A 16,036-nucleotide genomic window follows, 5' to 3' on the forward strand; every position below is an offset into this window, starting at 1 on the left:
TTCTCGTAGATCAAACTGGAGACACGTTTGACACCGCCACGGCGAGCCAGATGGCTGCTTCTGCTGCCTGCTCACCACGGCGTCCGAAGCGAAAATGAGTTGAGGCTAGTTAGTTAGTTTTAGTTTAAATGATCTTTATTTTAGTTTAACTTGGACGATTACCATATAAATTTTTACTAAGTGATTTAATTGCTTTCTTCATCTTTAGGTATGGGCAAAATTCAAAATTTGTTTTACAGAATTAGTCCTAGACTTAGTACACGGTCGACCACCTTGGTGGGATTGGTTTGTTTTGTTTTTAGAATTTGAAGAGAAACTACTTAATACTACTATTTACAGCTTAAAACTAACCTACTCTACTATATACACTTAACCTACTATGTACAAATTGCTTATTAAAGCATGTTCAGAAAGATTGCATTTTTGAATAAATTTAGTTGTCATATCATCAATTTTGGAATCTACTTTGGGAATGTCTGCCTCTTGATGGAGGTCTGCTATTCTTGTGTCGAATGGACGATCTAGGATCATCCTCAACACTCTATTCTGTGCAACCTGGATTTTGTTCCTGTGGGTCTGTGCGCACGATTCCCACACCGGGGCGGCATAGAAGATCGCGGGGGCTATGATCTGTTTGTAAACAGCCAGTTTGTTTTGCCTTGAGAGGCGGGATCTGCGGCAAATGAGCGGATACAAACACCTAACCAAGGCGGAGCACTTAACTAGGGTTTTCTCTATGTGCGAGCGGAACAGGAGCTTCTCATCGAACAACATCCCGAGATAAGTAACATCAGTGGACCACTCGACCCTTGTACCATCCATTATTACGGTACAGGAGGGAGACGGTTTAAGTTTTAATAATTGTCTGTGAAGGAACATGATTGCTTGGGTTTTCGAGGCGTTGATTTTGATTTTCCACGTGGTGGCATAATCAGTAAAGGTGTCAAGGCATCGTTGGAGCTTGTTCGTAATTTCACGAGGCATCCTACCCTTGACGGCTATTGCGGTGTCATCTGCAAACAGAAAGAACACGCAACCGTCTCCTAGAGGAGGGATGTCCGACGTGTAGATGCTGTAAAGCAGTGGTCCCAGCAGACTCCCTTGCGGAACACCTGCTGGGATCGGAAATTGTCCCGAAAGGGAACTATTCAACGACACCCTGAACGACCTTTGCTGGAGATAGTTACGGGTGATTTTCACAAGGTATGGTGGAAAGTTGGAGTTACAAAGCTTGTATATAAGTCCGTCGTGCCAGACATTGTCAAACGCCTTTTCGACGTCTAACAAGGCCATGGCTGTGGACTTGGATACAGCTTTGTTACTTCGGATGTTATTCATCACCCGCACTAGCTGATGATTGGTGGAATGCCCCTTGCGGAACCCGAACTGTTCCGGAAGAAGAATGTCATGTTCCTCCACAAACTTGTTTAGTCGGCTGAGGATCAATTTTTCGAACAGCTTGCTCAGCGCTGAGAGCAGGCTAATCGGTCTGTAGCTTGACGGTAGTGAAGGGTCTTTCCCAGGTTTGCGGATCGGGATGATTTTTGCCACCTTCCAGATGCTTGGAAAGTAGTGCAGCTCCAAGCATCTGTTGAGGATGGCAGCCAGCAGCGAGTGCACCCTCGCGCTGAGATTTTTCAACTCTAGGTTGAATATTCCGTCAAACCCGGGAGCCTTCATGTTCGTACTGTGTTTCAGCGCTGAGCAAATTTGTTCCTCTGTAATCCGTTCTTCTGGAGGGACGGCACAAGGGGAGGCATCTAACGTCTGGACGCACTGCACAACCTGGTTCTCGAGTGGACTTGGGATTGTAGAGCCAAGCAAATGCGACTGGGCAATGTGCTCCCCAATTGCATTGGCCTTCTCTTCGTTGGTGATAAGCCGTTCGTCATTGACTCTAAGTGGTGGAATGGGCTTGGGGTGAGACTTCAGCACCTTGGCAACCTTCCAGAATGGTCTGGAACGGTCGTCCAGGTTCTGAACGAGCCGCCCGAAACTCTCGTTCCGGATTGAGATCATTCTGGAAGCGATCTGCCGATTCAGATCGACCATTTCGCATTTACACTGCAGATCCCCAGTCCGCTGAAACTGGCGTCTACGAACATTTCTGAGCCGAATCAAGAGTTTGGTGTGGGAATCAATTGCTTGAAACTTACCCCTCACAGGAACTCGTCGAACGCACTCTTCGTCAGCCATGGATATGGCTTGATGGAGACCCTCCAGGGCCCGGTCGATGTCCTCCACTGTGTCGAGCGGTGGGTTGTCGTCGATGTGGCGGTCGACCACGCGTCGAAACTGGACCCAGTTGACTCGATGGTAGTCCTTCCGCTGGCACGGTGCAGGGGCCACGTTGAAGCCCAGCTCGGTCAGCACCGGTTGGTGGTCCGAACTCAGGTCGTTGACGGCAACCGGCTTGGCTAATCTGGTGTTTGCCAAGAACAGGTCCAGCGTCGATGGGTTGCCCGTCGGTGATGTGAAGGTTGGTTCGTCCGGAAACCAGACAGAATAGAGACCATGCTGGGAATGGTCGAATAGCAGGCGGCCGTTCTGGTTCTGCTGGTAGTTCCGCCAGGCCTCGTGCCGGGCGTTCAGGTCCCCTCCGATTACAAAGCGGGCATTGGTGTGGGTTATGATGGCAAGGTCGTTCTTGAACTGCTGTGCTGTACCATTGCTAACGGTACATTGCCGGGGGCAGTAGACAACGATGAACCGGACGTTTCCGGTCGATGTTTCCACCTCAACGCCGACGGCCTCGATGATGGAAGTGCGGTAGTGGGGTAGGGTGCAGTACTTGATGCCTTTCTTGATGATGACCGCGACACCGCCCCCCCTGGAGCTGGTGCGATCAAGCCGGACAATGCTGTGGTCGGGCAGCCAGAAGCTGTCACCGGTCTTGAGGTGGGTCTCGGTGAGAAGGCCCACGTCGATGTCGTGCTTGCGGAGGAAGTCTGCAAGCTCAATGTTTTTCGCCCCTACGGAGCGAGCGTTCCAGTTGGATGAGCCAAACTGCTCCGCTGCTGTTCATTTTATAGCTGGGAAAACACATTATTTTGCTAGTTACCGCTTTTTCAAGCAACCGTTAATTAGACCTCTGAAAGTGGAATTACCCAAACGAATGAAGATCGAACGGAAGATAGAAAGGCTTTGCAATAATGAAGGAAATATTTCGGTTTTTAATATTTCTTTAAGAAGATGCATGGGTGTCTATTTTGAAGTCATTTATTTATAAACATTCTCATGTTATCTCTACAGTGAGGTGACAAAAGTCACGTCGTGTGAGGTGCCTCTTCTATGGAAGATAATTCGGAGTTCTTTTAGTTTCAGGAATTTGCGAAATCCACAACTTCTGGAATATGCCAGTGTGCTAACTCTCATTTTTGTACACACCGGATAAGTTTGTCTTCTTCTTAATATTATTATTCTTTGCATGTCAAGCATATTGCTTATCGCATATTAGTGTATTGCGTGCTCTCAACTTAGTGTTATAGATGCACTTCCACAACTATTAATTAGTATAATTGTGTGGCAATTTTCCAACCCGAAAAATCTCTAGACCGGACCGGGAACCAAACCCGACCAACTCCAGCATGGTATTGATTTGTAACTGCGCCCTTACCGACTGAGTTAAGTCCAAAACGTGCTTTTAAAACTGCGGTGGTCAAATAATCTATTTTTCTCTGAATTGACGAAATCTACACGATATGAAGATTTTTTTGTAGGTCAGTTAAACTCGTTACTAATTGAATTACGAGGACCATAATTCACAGTCATCAGATAATTCAAAAAAAGTAGAAGGGTCTGTGCCTTGGGGCACGAACGAAAGCTTGACGTAGGACCGCTAGTGGACGGAATAAATGTGAATAGCATTTAGTTCTTTTAATTGATCAATTATCAATTATCTCAACTCTTTCCGTTTTTGAATTGTAGGCGTACCAAATTTGTAGTAATCTTTTTCAAAGAGAAAGTTGATTAAGAGAATCAATCAAAATCACTTGCACCCCTGCTTCCAAGTTTGGTTACAAGATTACAACTCTGGAGAGCATTTTGTATGGTCGTTGGGGGCTTGTGGCTCTGAATATGGACAAACAAGCACAGATAAATTCTATTCCAACTCTTTACTGATGTAAGCTTGATGGTCCTGAAAAGGGCTGTTTTATTGAAGAGGACATCACATCACGCATCACAGCATCATGGACCTCATTTTCCAGGAACACCTTCAGCACACCTCGTAAATCAGACCGGAGATACGTTTGACACCACCACGGCGAGCCAGACGACCGATGGCGGTTATCTCGAAGAACTTTGCGATGACGCTTGGCACCTCCTTTACCAGACCTTTTCCTCCTTTGCCACGACCAGTCAATTGTTGCTTGTTGGTTGTGAAGGAGTGGACTAGCCACCACCTTCCTACTGCTGCTATTGCTACTCACCACGTTGTCCGAAGCGAAAATGAGCTAATGCCATACAGCAGCGCTCTTTTATATCTTTTCAGGTTAAAGCAGAATGATGTGCAACCAAGTGGTATAAAAGCTACAAAGACTCCTCCCATTATGAGTAGTTTGCTATCAAGTAGCGACACTGGCTCTTTTCATTTTGCGTACACGGCGAATTAGAACGACCCAAATTTGAGTTTAGTTCACTCATAATCGCCAAAAGTGCAGGAACTCAGCAATGAGTAAATTTGTCTCATGGTTTCCTGTGGAAAACCTAAAAAATCTGCCAGAAAATGAGGAAATTGACGAAAATTTTATTCAGTCTCGTAGTAGTACCAATAGACTGAGTAAATCCAATCTTTACTTTTCTCAAATTCGGGAATTTTTCCCTGGAAAATCCTGGAAAAACCTGGGAAAATATGAGGCAAATTTACTCATCGCTGAGTTCCTGCACTTTATTTCTTATTTCTGAGATAACTAAACTCAAATTTGGGTCGTTCTCATTCGCCGTGATATCACCTAGAAAGATATCAGCGCCTCTCACCCCAGCAGGCCTGGGTCCAATCTCAGTCGGCGCCACCGGCATGTTCTAAGGCATAACATCTCTGATCACGCCTTCCTTCGGGAAGTAAAGCCGTTGGTCCCCGGTTGAGTTGATGGGTTGATTGGTAGGGTTCAAGTGTGGGAGCTGCCTCCCATTTGGTAGCATTCGGTAGCATTGGAGCTCAGTACGGAAAACAAATCTCACGTCACTTTTCAATAGGTCCTATCTACATTGATCGATTCTCTTCACCGACACTCTCTTTCGTAAATAACTCGGCTTCACAAATGTTTCCTGCCGTCTTCGTCGAATTAGATGATAGATTGTTGCTTCTTCCATTGAAAATATCCGGCCGTGGCGATTCAAAGATGATCAAGGTTGATCAAAATAATGTGTACCCCTGCTTCCAGTTTGATTACATGAGCATTTTGTGTGGTCGTTGGAGGCGTTTGGTTCTGAATATGGACAAACAGGCAGATGAATTATATTCCTACTCTTTACTGTAATGAGCTTGGTGGCCCTGAAAAGGGCCTTTTTGTTGCCAAAGCTGGTGATGATTTAACCTCCGAAACCAAACAGAGTGCGTCTCTGTCACTGCAAAACGTAGATGACATCCATGGCAGCTTACGCTCGGCGTGTTTAGTGTAGGTGACAGCATCAAGGATCTAATTTTTCAGGAACACCTTCAGCACACCTCGTAAATCAGACCGGAGATACGTCAGACACCGCCACGGCGAGCCAGACGACGGATGGTGGTTATCTCGAAGAATTTGCGTTTGGTTCTGAATATGGCGATGAGTGAGCAAAATATTACGCAATTCCATCCTCCCTATTCACACGCGCCCGAGGATCGGAGACGAATGCCACTTCGACTTGTTTCGTCTACTTACTACTCTCTGACGACTGTGCTGGGGAAGCAGCATATGCATGTAGGTAATTGGTGGATTTGTTAGTTAATTCGACGCTTTTGGACAATGCTGGATATTTACCAGTTTTTTAAATGTTTCTTGTGGAAAATCAACATTCAAAAGCATTGTTATCGATGCGTAGCCATATTTCTGATCGATTGGTGATAAAATTATCGAAATTGGACCAGGGGCAGCTGAGTTATTAACGTTCAAAATCTTTCTCAATTTGTTACATGTTTCATTTTCGGTTTTCACAAAGTGTACCCCCATATAGAAATCAAAGACATAGTCCTACGTCAAAAGTTGTAGTTTGCTTCATGATGAATATATATTATATTTAACCGCATAACCTATCACCTGCACCCATTATATTGAAGCGGAGTTCATGCCACTTACAAAACGCTCATAATGACCGTTGCCACAACCATGACGATTGATGAAACAGATCGAATATCAGCTCCTGACGCGATTGTAGATCCGCTTGAACCAGATCCACTGCTTGTGCTTGTATCATTGCTGGAGCTGCTGGAACTGTCCGCCGCTCGACGCTTCCTAACCACCACCGATTCTACAGCATAAGCATTCACTTCCGGCTCGGCTTGTTCTTGGTCAGCTTCTTCTGGGGCATCTTCCTCCTGTATCGGATGCTCCTCCTCCTCAGCTTCTTCCGGGGCATCCTCCTCCTGTTTGGAATGTTCCTCCTCATCAGTTTCTTCCGGGGCATCCTCCTCAACTCTTACCATCATTTCATCACATTCAGCTTCCATCTCATAGTCACATACACAGCTACGCGAGTTCCAGTACAGCTTCGGAGGGCAGGACAGTTCAACCGGATGGGTCGAGACACATGCGTAGAACTTCCGACAGTCACGATGCTTCAGAAAGATCACATGTTCCGTGGGCTTGGAATTCAATGGACATTGATAACTTTGTGGTAAACAGACACTGCTGGCAACGGCCGCTGCGTTAAAAGGCTGATCGGGATCACTGCCTCGGGAGCATTGGGGAGATTCGGGGTAATCACAGCGAGACTGCTCCACGTTCCAGTGCAGACCGGCAGGACAGTCCTGTTCGACGGGGTGGCTACCAACACAGGTTAGGAACTTGGAGCAGCTCGTCGGATGTGACAGATGGATTGTTTGGTTCGGATTGAATGCAGCTGGACATAGAATGGAGGCGAATCCTCCACTGACCAAGCTAAGCGTGATGATGAGTGCTGGAACGAGAAACAAGAGTAGTAAAATTCGTTATATTAATAATTAGCTCAAATTGTACCCAACATGATGTAAATCGCAGTGGGATACCAGTTCTCTGAATGAGGATGAAGTAACATCATCAGACTCGTTTTTATAGGCAGCTAGTGCTTATGAATTATTTGAAAATAAACTCATCTCAATGGCACAAAATTGATGAACCGTGTATCACACTTGAAATTTGCTGCTCGATAAACATTCTCGGCACGATAAGAATGCACATGAATCGACATCCATTTAAATGCTGACATTCAAACCATTAGAAATTTCTTTCTTACACATTTTACTCATCGTCTTGAATGGCAGTTATTTGATCGCTTGCCTATCACCATCTCCTTAGCATGAACCCTTCCCCGCATACATGACAAACAGGTAAATTGAATCGCAAATAAGCCCCAACACACTGCCCGGCAAACGAAACCTTAAGATATCACACTTCAATTTATCTACAAGTGGCCCCTTCTAAACGGAATGGACGACGACGTCGGCGACGGCATCGAGGTAACGATATCTTACGCTCACCTTTCCCGTGTTCAATGAAGCGATGAAGCATATGAAATTTGATAATTGATTCCACCGTCGACGTCCTCCAGCACCCCCTCCCACATGCCCCTTTCTAACGAGAGCTAAGGGTTTGGACAAGTGGACACAGGAAATTGTGTCTTGTTTCAAGTATCGATTTCCTCTCGTACCGGACGGCAGCGGCACCGATCCTGTGCGAGGCGGATCGGAAATGAACCTGACCGATGACGCTATGCGATGGGGATCGTGGAGCTATTTTTAAACCCAACTGGGAAACCTTTGGAAAGCGGTGTTTCCGAATTGTGTGGAGGATAGTTAAACCGGATGTCGGACGGGTGGATTCGGAGGCGTTTTTCGTATTATGGTGTGTATCTGTTAGAGCAGGGGGTTCGGTTTGTATCAGTCTCTAAGATTGGTTTGATTTTTTTTTTTTTTTTATTTTAGGCGAGTTTGAAATATGATCTATGTGTTTCCATTTGCCAGCAATTTTAAGCTGCCCATGAATCAGAGAACAGCAGATAGATGTATACTTATTCAGTGACCATATAAGTAAAATGATAAATTATTGATAGTTAATCATCATCCGAGCTTTATAGAATGATCTATGTAGTTTTAAATAATGCTATCCACCAAGAAATTAAATTTTCATTAAGTTCCTCCAAAAGATTTTCCCAAAATTGATGATGATGATAGTTATGATGATGATATGGAGCTGCCACTCATTGCAGTAAGACAACTGTGGGTATACTGTGGACTATCCTTACTGTTTGACTCGATCAAGTTTAATAGCCTCAACCTGCCATTGTATGATAGATGATGATGATGATGATGATAGTGGTTTACCATCGATTGTAGCACGAAAACTAAGTTCAATAGCAGTGGGCTCTCTTCTCTGTTTGTCTTGATCAAGCTTAATAACCTCTGATTGCCCTCAACATGTCGTTGTATGAAGGGCCAAAAACGGATTGGGTGATCTACGGTACAATAAAGAAACTCTTTCAAGCAACATGATCGCACAACTGGTCAAAAAGACGAGCCTCCAAACAAGCAGATGCCCCAATGAGTGGGGAGAATAGCCCGCCCTTTATCCACGAAATGCTATCAACGGGGAGTTGGCATTCCCACTCTCCCCGTCCAAATCGCTTCAATCGGGTGCCCTGTTGGACCCTCCCTTCTCTTTTGTATATGTATTTAAATGTTTATGTTATGTAAATGTTATATATAATGAATCATCACTTATGCGAATCAATTGTTACGATTATTGTCAATAATACTTACATTTCGATGAAGATGATGCTACCTATTCTACCTTTTATGTGATACTTATCATCACAGAATCCAACTTTGAATTGTAGACCAGGTCCATTAACAATACACAACATGGTACCACTCATCCTGTCATCTTCTTCTTCAGGTTTGCTCACCACTCGGAATGAACGCTCGGTGCGGTTAGTAATATCAAATAGTGGTACATGCAAACGAAAACGAGACTCAACCAGGATTAGTTTTTTAAAGGAATAGTTTCATCTGACTACCCAACTAATCATATCGTATCTCAGTGACATTGACTCAATCTGAAACTATGAACATTGAAAGTTCTTTTGTGATTATATGGTTACTTTGGTTTGTTGTGCAAGTACCACAAGTTCAACAATGCCCAACTATGGACAGCTCAATGCTTATCCGATTTACTTTTTGAATCAGCGAACATCAACATCATTATCTGCTAGGAAACACCAAAGAATATATGAGATAAAGCTCAAAAATACAGTTTTAACTGATAGTACTTTATAAACATCAAGCAGTCCCATGTTGGACCCTGCCAACCCACGGCCGTGCAGGTGCGATACGATCGTGCATTTGAAATTCAAACATTGAAAGCAGGTAATATGGCCTCCCTAAGGATAGCGGTTCCGGCCCCCTTGGATCCAAAATCCGACACTGCATTTGAATGATGAATTTTTCTAAATGTTGCTAATGTTTTCCCGTTTTCGAATGTTATTTGCGATTCTCCAGTACCGAAAATATGTTTTCCAAAAGATCAAAAAAATTCTCAATAAAATTACCACCAAGATATGATTAAAATCATTTGAAATATAAACTTTTCGCCACAAAAATTAATTTGATTTTTTATTCAGAAACAATTTCTTCAGTCCAGCAAATCGATTCCTGTGCACAAATCACATAAATATCAAACGAAAAAAAAAAATTAAGAAATTATACTCAAAGCTTATGTTCTACGATTTTGGTCAATTAAAAGTGTCCATTGTAACCATTTCTGAAAGTTAGCATTTTGATATTAATCATAAACACGTTATTTTTTATTCAGTGTGTATTTTTGTTGAAAAGGCAATCTCCTACAACTTAGTCTCGATTAGATGAGCCTTTTTTGTGATATGATTTATTAAAAATATCGAATACGCCATTTTGAAATATCAGGCGTGAGTCTGATTGGACTTAGCCATTTTTTTTTTTCGAATTTAATTCTGTATTCTTCTCGCGGAACATTTGAAAAGGGCCTACCTCGGCCTCTCTCTTTGATTTACCACAGTCCAAAGAAGGCAAGCAGCTCGCAACAAACGACTATGAACGTGTTCTCGGACTTCTATGGTTGACACAGGAGGACGCCTTCAGTTTCTCAACCCAAATGAGTCAGGTAATCTGTGATTTGATTCAGAACGGCGAACGTCCAACAAAAAGGTAAATGTTGAAATGCCTGATGTCTCTTTTTGACCCTCTGGGACTGCTATGCCACTCCACAGTATATGGAAAGATCATGTTGCAAGACGTGTGGAGAGCAGGAATTCAAAATGGCATAATGGTTAAGTCAAAAATTTGTTTATTATTTCACTCAGCAGCTTCAGACAAAATTTAGGTTGTCCTAAGTAAAAAGCAGTAGTCTTTCCCAAACCGAAAGCTGTCAACCTGTTTTTTTAAATTTCGATGATAATACTAAGAATTAATATATGGAGCAGATTGATATGCAAATCTAAGGTTTACCAGCATCAACATTGTACCAAAAAAGCGAATCTGGAATACGTCATAATAAGCAAATCTTGAAAATATACAAATCACGGTAATGCCCCCTTTGGTTGAAGCCTGGAGCCGGCTTTGGGCATAGCGATTGCCTTTTCAATTTTGGAAGAAATCTAATATTTACTATTTTATCTTCGACCAACATATTGGTCTTTCTGGGACTCTATAGGACTCTAAAACGTGTATATATTTAAAACATGTCAACCAGACGCATAACTTTTGGTCGTTTTTTCTAGGAAGCATAGCCCAGCACAACCTAAGCTTCAACTTTTGGGTAAGCCGATCACTCATTCCATGTCTTTCAAATATCTCGGGGTCTGGTTCGATTACAAATGCACCTGGAGGTCCCACATTGAGTATCTGAGACGAAAATGTCAAATAAGGATCAATTTCCTTCGATCAATTACCGGAACGTGGTGAGGAGCCCATCCACAAGTTCTTCTGACGTTGTACCGGATAACGATTTTATCGGTTCTAGAATATGGTAGTTTTTGTTTCCAGTCGGCAGCTAAAACGCACATCATCAAGCTGGAACGGATCCAGTATCGTTGTCTTCGTATCGCGTTAGGATGCATGCACTCGAGTCTCGAAGTCCGTTTTTCAGAGTTATCTCTGAGGCTCCTTACCCGTTGCGAAGTTATGAACCCACTGGTGATCGAAAACTTTGAGAAGCTTCTGGAGCTAAATCCTCAAACATGTTTTATGACTTTGTACTACCTATGTTTAACACAGGATGTCAGCCCTTCAAGAAATATTCCCAATCGTGTCGTCTTCTCTGATTTCGGCAATTCAGTGAATTTTGATTTATCTATGACGCAGGAAATCCACAGAATTCCAGAGCATCATCGTCCTATGATTGCTCCGTCATTATACTCTGCAAAGTTTGGCCATGTTGATTCTGCAATGGTTTTCACAGAAGGATCTCTAATAGAGGAGTCCGCTGGTTTTGGTGTATTTAATGAATTTCTAAGCGCCTCTCGAAAACTTGAAGCTCCTTGTTCTGTGTATGTGGCTGAACTGGTAGCAATTCACTACACTTTGGAAACTATTGCTCCACTTCTACCAGACCACTACTTTATTTTTACGGATAGTCTCAGTTCTGTCGAGGCTATCCGTTCCATTAGGCCGGTAATGCACTTCTCGTATTTTCTCTTGAAAAAACGAGAGCTGCTTAGTGCTTTATCCGTGCGTTCTTTCATCATCACCTTCGCGTGGGTCCCTTCGCATTGCTCAATTTTGGGCAATGAGAAGGCGGATTCACTTGCGAAGGTGTGCGCTATGGAAGGCGACATTTATGATCGCCTATAGTAAATTTTTTTTTAAATTAATGGTCTGCAGTCACTCGTTAGCTGACAACATCAATGGGGTGAAGGGAGCTTGGGACGATGGCTACATTCAATTATCCCTAAGGTGTCGAAGTTTGCATGGTTCAAAGGGTTGGACGTGGGTCGAGACTTCATACGAAGTCTCGGCTCATGTCCAATCACTATTGTCTAAACGCTCACTTGTTCCGTATGGGGTTGGGAGACAGCAATCTCTGTGAATGTGGACAAGGTTACCAGGACGCTGTGCGGAGTATCGTGGAGTCGGATCACATTTTTATGATTCCCTTCGGGCTCGAGGTAGACAACCTAATGTTCTAGTTCGGGATATTTTGGCTAGACGCGATCTGGAGTTTATTTTTTTTTTTTTTCCTTTGGTTTTGTTTTTTCCGTCGATCTTGTTTTCCGTGCTGAGCACCAATGATACCGACGTGCCAGGAAGGCAGCTCCCACACCTGGACCCTACCTATCGACCCATCAACTCATGAACCGGAGACCAACGGCTTTACTTCCCATCCGAAGGAAGGCCTGATCAGAGATGTTATGCCTCAGAAAATCCCGGCGGCGCCGACTGGGATTGAACCCAGGCCTGCTGGGGTGAGAGGCAATCACGCTTACCACTACACCACCGGCGCCGTTATTTTGAGTTTATGAAACTCATATATGTTTACTTTAAGAATATTAACCTTAGATTGTAAGTTTGATTAGCCTTGTGTTTAGTTTGTATTTTGTACGTGTGGGTTTTTTTTCTCAATGTTTGTTTTCAAGATGAATAGAAATAATTTCATGTTTTAGGATTCATTAAATATTTGTATCGTTAACCACATTTCAAACCTCCTTTTTCCCTTTTCTCATCCAAAAAATTGTAAATCTCAACTAACCTCGAGACAACCGCGAGTACCGTGTCCAGTTCCATTAACTTTAAATATAAGACAGTAATAATGTATAACGGAAAGGATAACTCGGCTCTGTAAAGTTTATTCGATTGAGCCAGTATAAATAAAGTAATTATTAAAAAATAAGACGTATAACTTAATCCATTAACGCCCAGTGATCTATTTATAGATCAGTTACATTATTGATTTTTGTCGAGAAACCAGAGCTCAAAAATTATATTGTCTTTCATTCAAAAAGTCTTGGCCTCCTGAACAACATTGCAGAAAACAACAATTTTGCTTATAGGCTGGATCATGAGATATTGAATGTTCACGAATTTCATATGGACACAAGAGCCACCTTGTGAGAGAATTATGAACAACAAAATACACTGTAGTGTTGGACTTCATTATCTAAGCAACATTGCAGAAGACTGCATTCAATATCTCATGATCCAGCCTATAAGCAAAGTTGCTGTTTTCCGAAATGTTGTTCTTGAGACCAAGACTTACTGAATAATAGACAGTTTAGTTCAGAATTCTCTCGCTAGGTGGCACTAGTGTTCTTATAAATTTCATATACATGCAGGTCGACATCTCAAGATCCTTGCAAGACACAAAGTTGCTGTTTTCTGCAATGTTGTTTATTTATTTATTTATGTCGTCAACTAACGTATGCTATTACAAATACATAAACTGTTTTTTGTTAAATATAAAAAAAACTACAAGAGATAGCCCTATGGGGTTGTACGCAATGGTGACGTAGGAATACGTGGTCTTATATAATAAATGGTAATGAGTAACTTTATTGAGCCAGGTATTAATCTGAACCATATTTTAATTATTTTCATTTTTACATTTTGACTTTCTGTTCTATTTACTATCTTACAGATTTGTCGTACAAGCAGAAGCAATACTTTGGTGCCCGGAATCTGACGAAATATTGCTTGGAGCCAATGCCCATGATTGTGCCGGGTAATTTTAACATGGACCTCATGAACGAAGGGAACTTGAAGTTCGTCGAGTTCATGAAGATATATTTGCACCTGGACATGGATCGTGAGTGAACTTAATTTTCGTTTGCAACGCCCGCCCTGACAGTAAAAAGTATAACTCTGACACGTTAAACCATTGCTCAGGTTTGCCACTTTTCGAGTTCTAGGCTCTTAACTCAGGGCGTTTATCATTATTGCAGATCTGCACCGTACCGGAGTGTGAGCCATGCTGTGTTCATCAGAACTCATCTGACAAATCAAACGGCCCTTTTCAGGGTCACAAAAATTTTCTGGCTATTTGAATTTCTATCTTCTCAATGCAATAAGGCAGTTCTGTGTCAACCATATAAAATCACCATAAATACTTCTTTGTACGGCTACGCTGGACACGAATTGACCCGGTGGTTGGAAAGGCAGCGCTAGCCTTCATTGCTACGAGAAATAGGCACTCAGAGAGCCCAGTTGCTTCAGGATTAGAAGCTGGGTTGCTACCATTTTGCTGGTTCCAGGAATTTCATTCATGCCAAGATTAGTAGAATTCCTAAACAATCTCTTTTGAAATTAGTTGGTGGCCCCGAACAGGGCCGTTTCGGATAGAACGAAGCTTAACCTCAGATGCGTCCTTGACGCTTCAGGTAACAGCGCCACGAATGACGTTTTCCAGCAACACCTTACCTTGAGCACACTCAGGTTTTAGATCAGACCGCAGATACGCTTGACATCACAACGACGAGCCAGACGACGGACTTGGTAATACCATAGAGGTAACTCTAAGACTAGTAGGTCCCGAAGAAACGTGCTCAACTTTTTGGCTCAGCTCTGGTACTATATTCGGTCCCAAGCTAATCGATGCACCCCTCGAAACATAGGAAAATCCACGAACCCCTCATTTTATCTGTCAAACTTTCATAGCGAATCAAAACAAACATTTTGTAGTACTAGAATTTCAACTAGAATGGGGATGTTAATCGATTTGCTTGGGACCAATAGGCTAGTCAAGTAGTGAGCCAATTTAAAATCGATAGTTTCGTATTGATTGTTGGTAATGCCCTGTAAGTTATCATGCAACACAACTGGCTCCTCTTTTGCCGAGTCCTTTGCCTCACTTGCCGCGTCCAGTCATTGTTTATGCTGTTGATGTTTCTTCGGGTAAGGTTGAAACGAATGTGACAAGAAATTTTAATTTTCGGCTTTTTTATACCTACTCGAGGGTTAAATTCTTCTTTTTGTTGTGTTCTTGTTCTTTCATCGTTTATGATTGGTTGAACAGCAAAAGCATGTTATGAAAGAGAATGGAAGTCAGAGAAATTTTTTTTATTCAACAGATTGCATTGAACGTATCCACATCGTATAATGGCCGCACCAAGCAGACCGCTCGTAAGTCCACGGAGGAAAGGCTCCTCTCAAACAGATGGCCACCAAGGCCGCTCGCAAGAGCGCTCCAGCCAACGGAGGAGTGAAGAAGTCTCATCGCTACCGGCCAGGAACTGTCACTCTGCGTGAGATTCGTCGTTACCAGAAATCGACCGAGCTGCTGACTGCAAGTTGCCTTTCCAGCGTCTGGTCCGTGAAATCGCCCAGGACTTCAAGACCGATCTGCGCTTCCAGAGCTCGACCGTTAATGGCCCTACAGGAATCCAGCGAGGGATATCTGGCCGGTCTGTTCACCATCCACGCCAAGCGTCTCACAATTATGCAAAAGAACATTCAGCTGGCTCTTCGTATTTGTGGTGAACGCTCTTAATTTCTCCGTCGAAATCTAACAAAACCGGCCCTTTTCAGAACCACTAAAAGATTCCACAAGAGAGTTGGGAAGGAAATTTCTACTGTTCACAACTGATCGCATCACAGTGAATCCTGATCTAAAAATTGCAACCAGCCCTAGAACCAAAAGCGGTGCGATGCTATGACGATGACTGTAAGTGGCTTAGAAGCAGAAGGGTGAAAGCCAATTCTCTCTATCGATTTCCTTTTTTTGTGATGACCATGGCTTCCTATTTCGCACTATTTCTGCTATGCTCTTCTATCATCCACAACAACAAACGTATCAATGAATGTGTTTGCCGTCGAGTTAACGTTATCTGACCGTGCACTTCGTAGTTGCTCCTCCGTGAATGATCAGAACTAATCCACTTACACAGAGAACTACAT

The 16,036-nt window shown here is 43.0% G+C and overlaps 2 protein-coding genes across 2 annotated transcripts; one reads left to right on the plus strand and one right to left on the minus strand.

Moving 5' to 3' along the window:
* Positions 1 to 6,196: 6,196 nt before the first annotated feature.
* Positions 6,197 to 7,249, minus strand: LOC135709628 (probable chitinase 10). The gene is made up of 2 exons (XM_065232012.1): positions 7,158 to 7,249; positions 6,197 to 7,098 (listed from the first exon to the last, which is right to left on the minus strand). Exons 1-2 carry the CDS (start codon positions 7,216 to 7,218, stop codon positions 6,275 to 6,277), a joined length of 885 nt encoding a protein of 294 aa, XP_065088084.1. The 5' UTR covers positions 7,219 to 7,249; the 3' UTR covers positions 6,197 to 6,274.
* Positions 7,250 to 15,296: 8,047 nt separating this feature from the next.
* Positions 15,297 to 15,629, plus strand: LOC135709570 (histone H3.2-like). Its single transcript, XM_065231963.1, has one exon. The coding sequence runs from the start codon at positions 15,297 to 15,299 to the stop codon at positions 15,627 to 15,629; it is 333 nt and encodes a 110-aa protein (XP_065088035.1).
* Positions 15,630 to 16,036: the final 407 nt, after the last annotated feature.

The sequence above is a fragment of the Ochlerotatus camptorhynchus genome, unplaced genomic scaffold, assembly GCF_037179485.1.
Source record: "Ochlerotatus camptorhynchus isolate MF236.1 unplaced genomic scaffold, CSIRO-AGI_Acam_v1.1 ptg000361l, whole genome shotgun sequence".
Lineage (NCBI taxonomy): Eukaryota > Metazoa > Arthropoda > Insecta > Diptera > Culicidae > Ochlerotatus > Ochlerotatus camptorhynchus.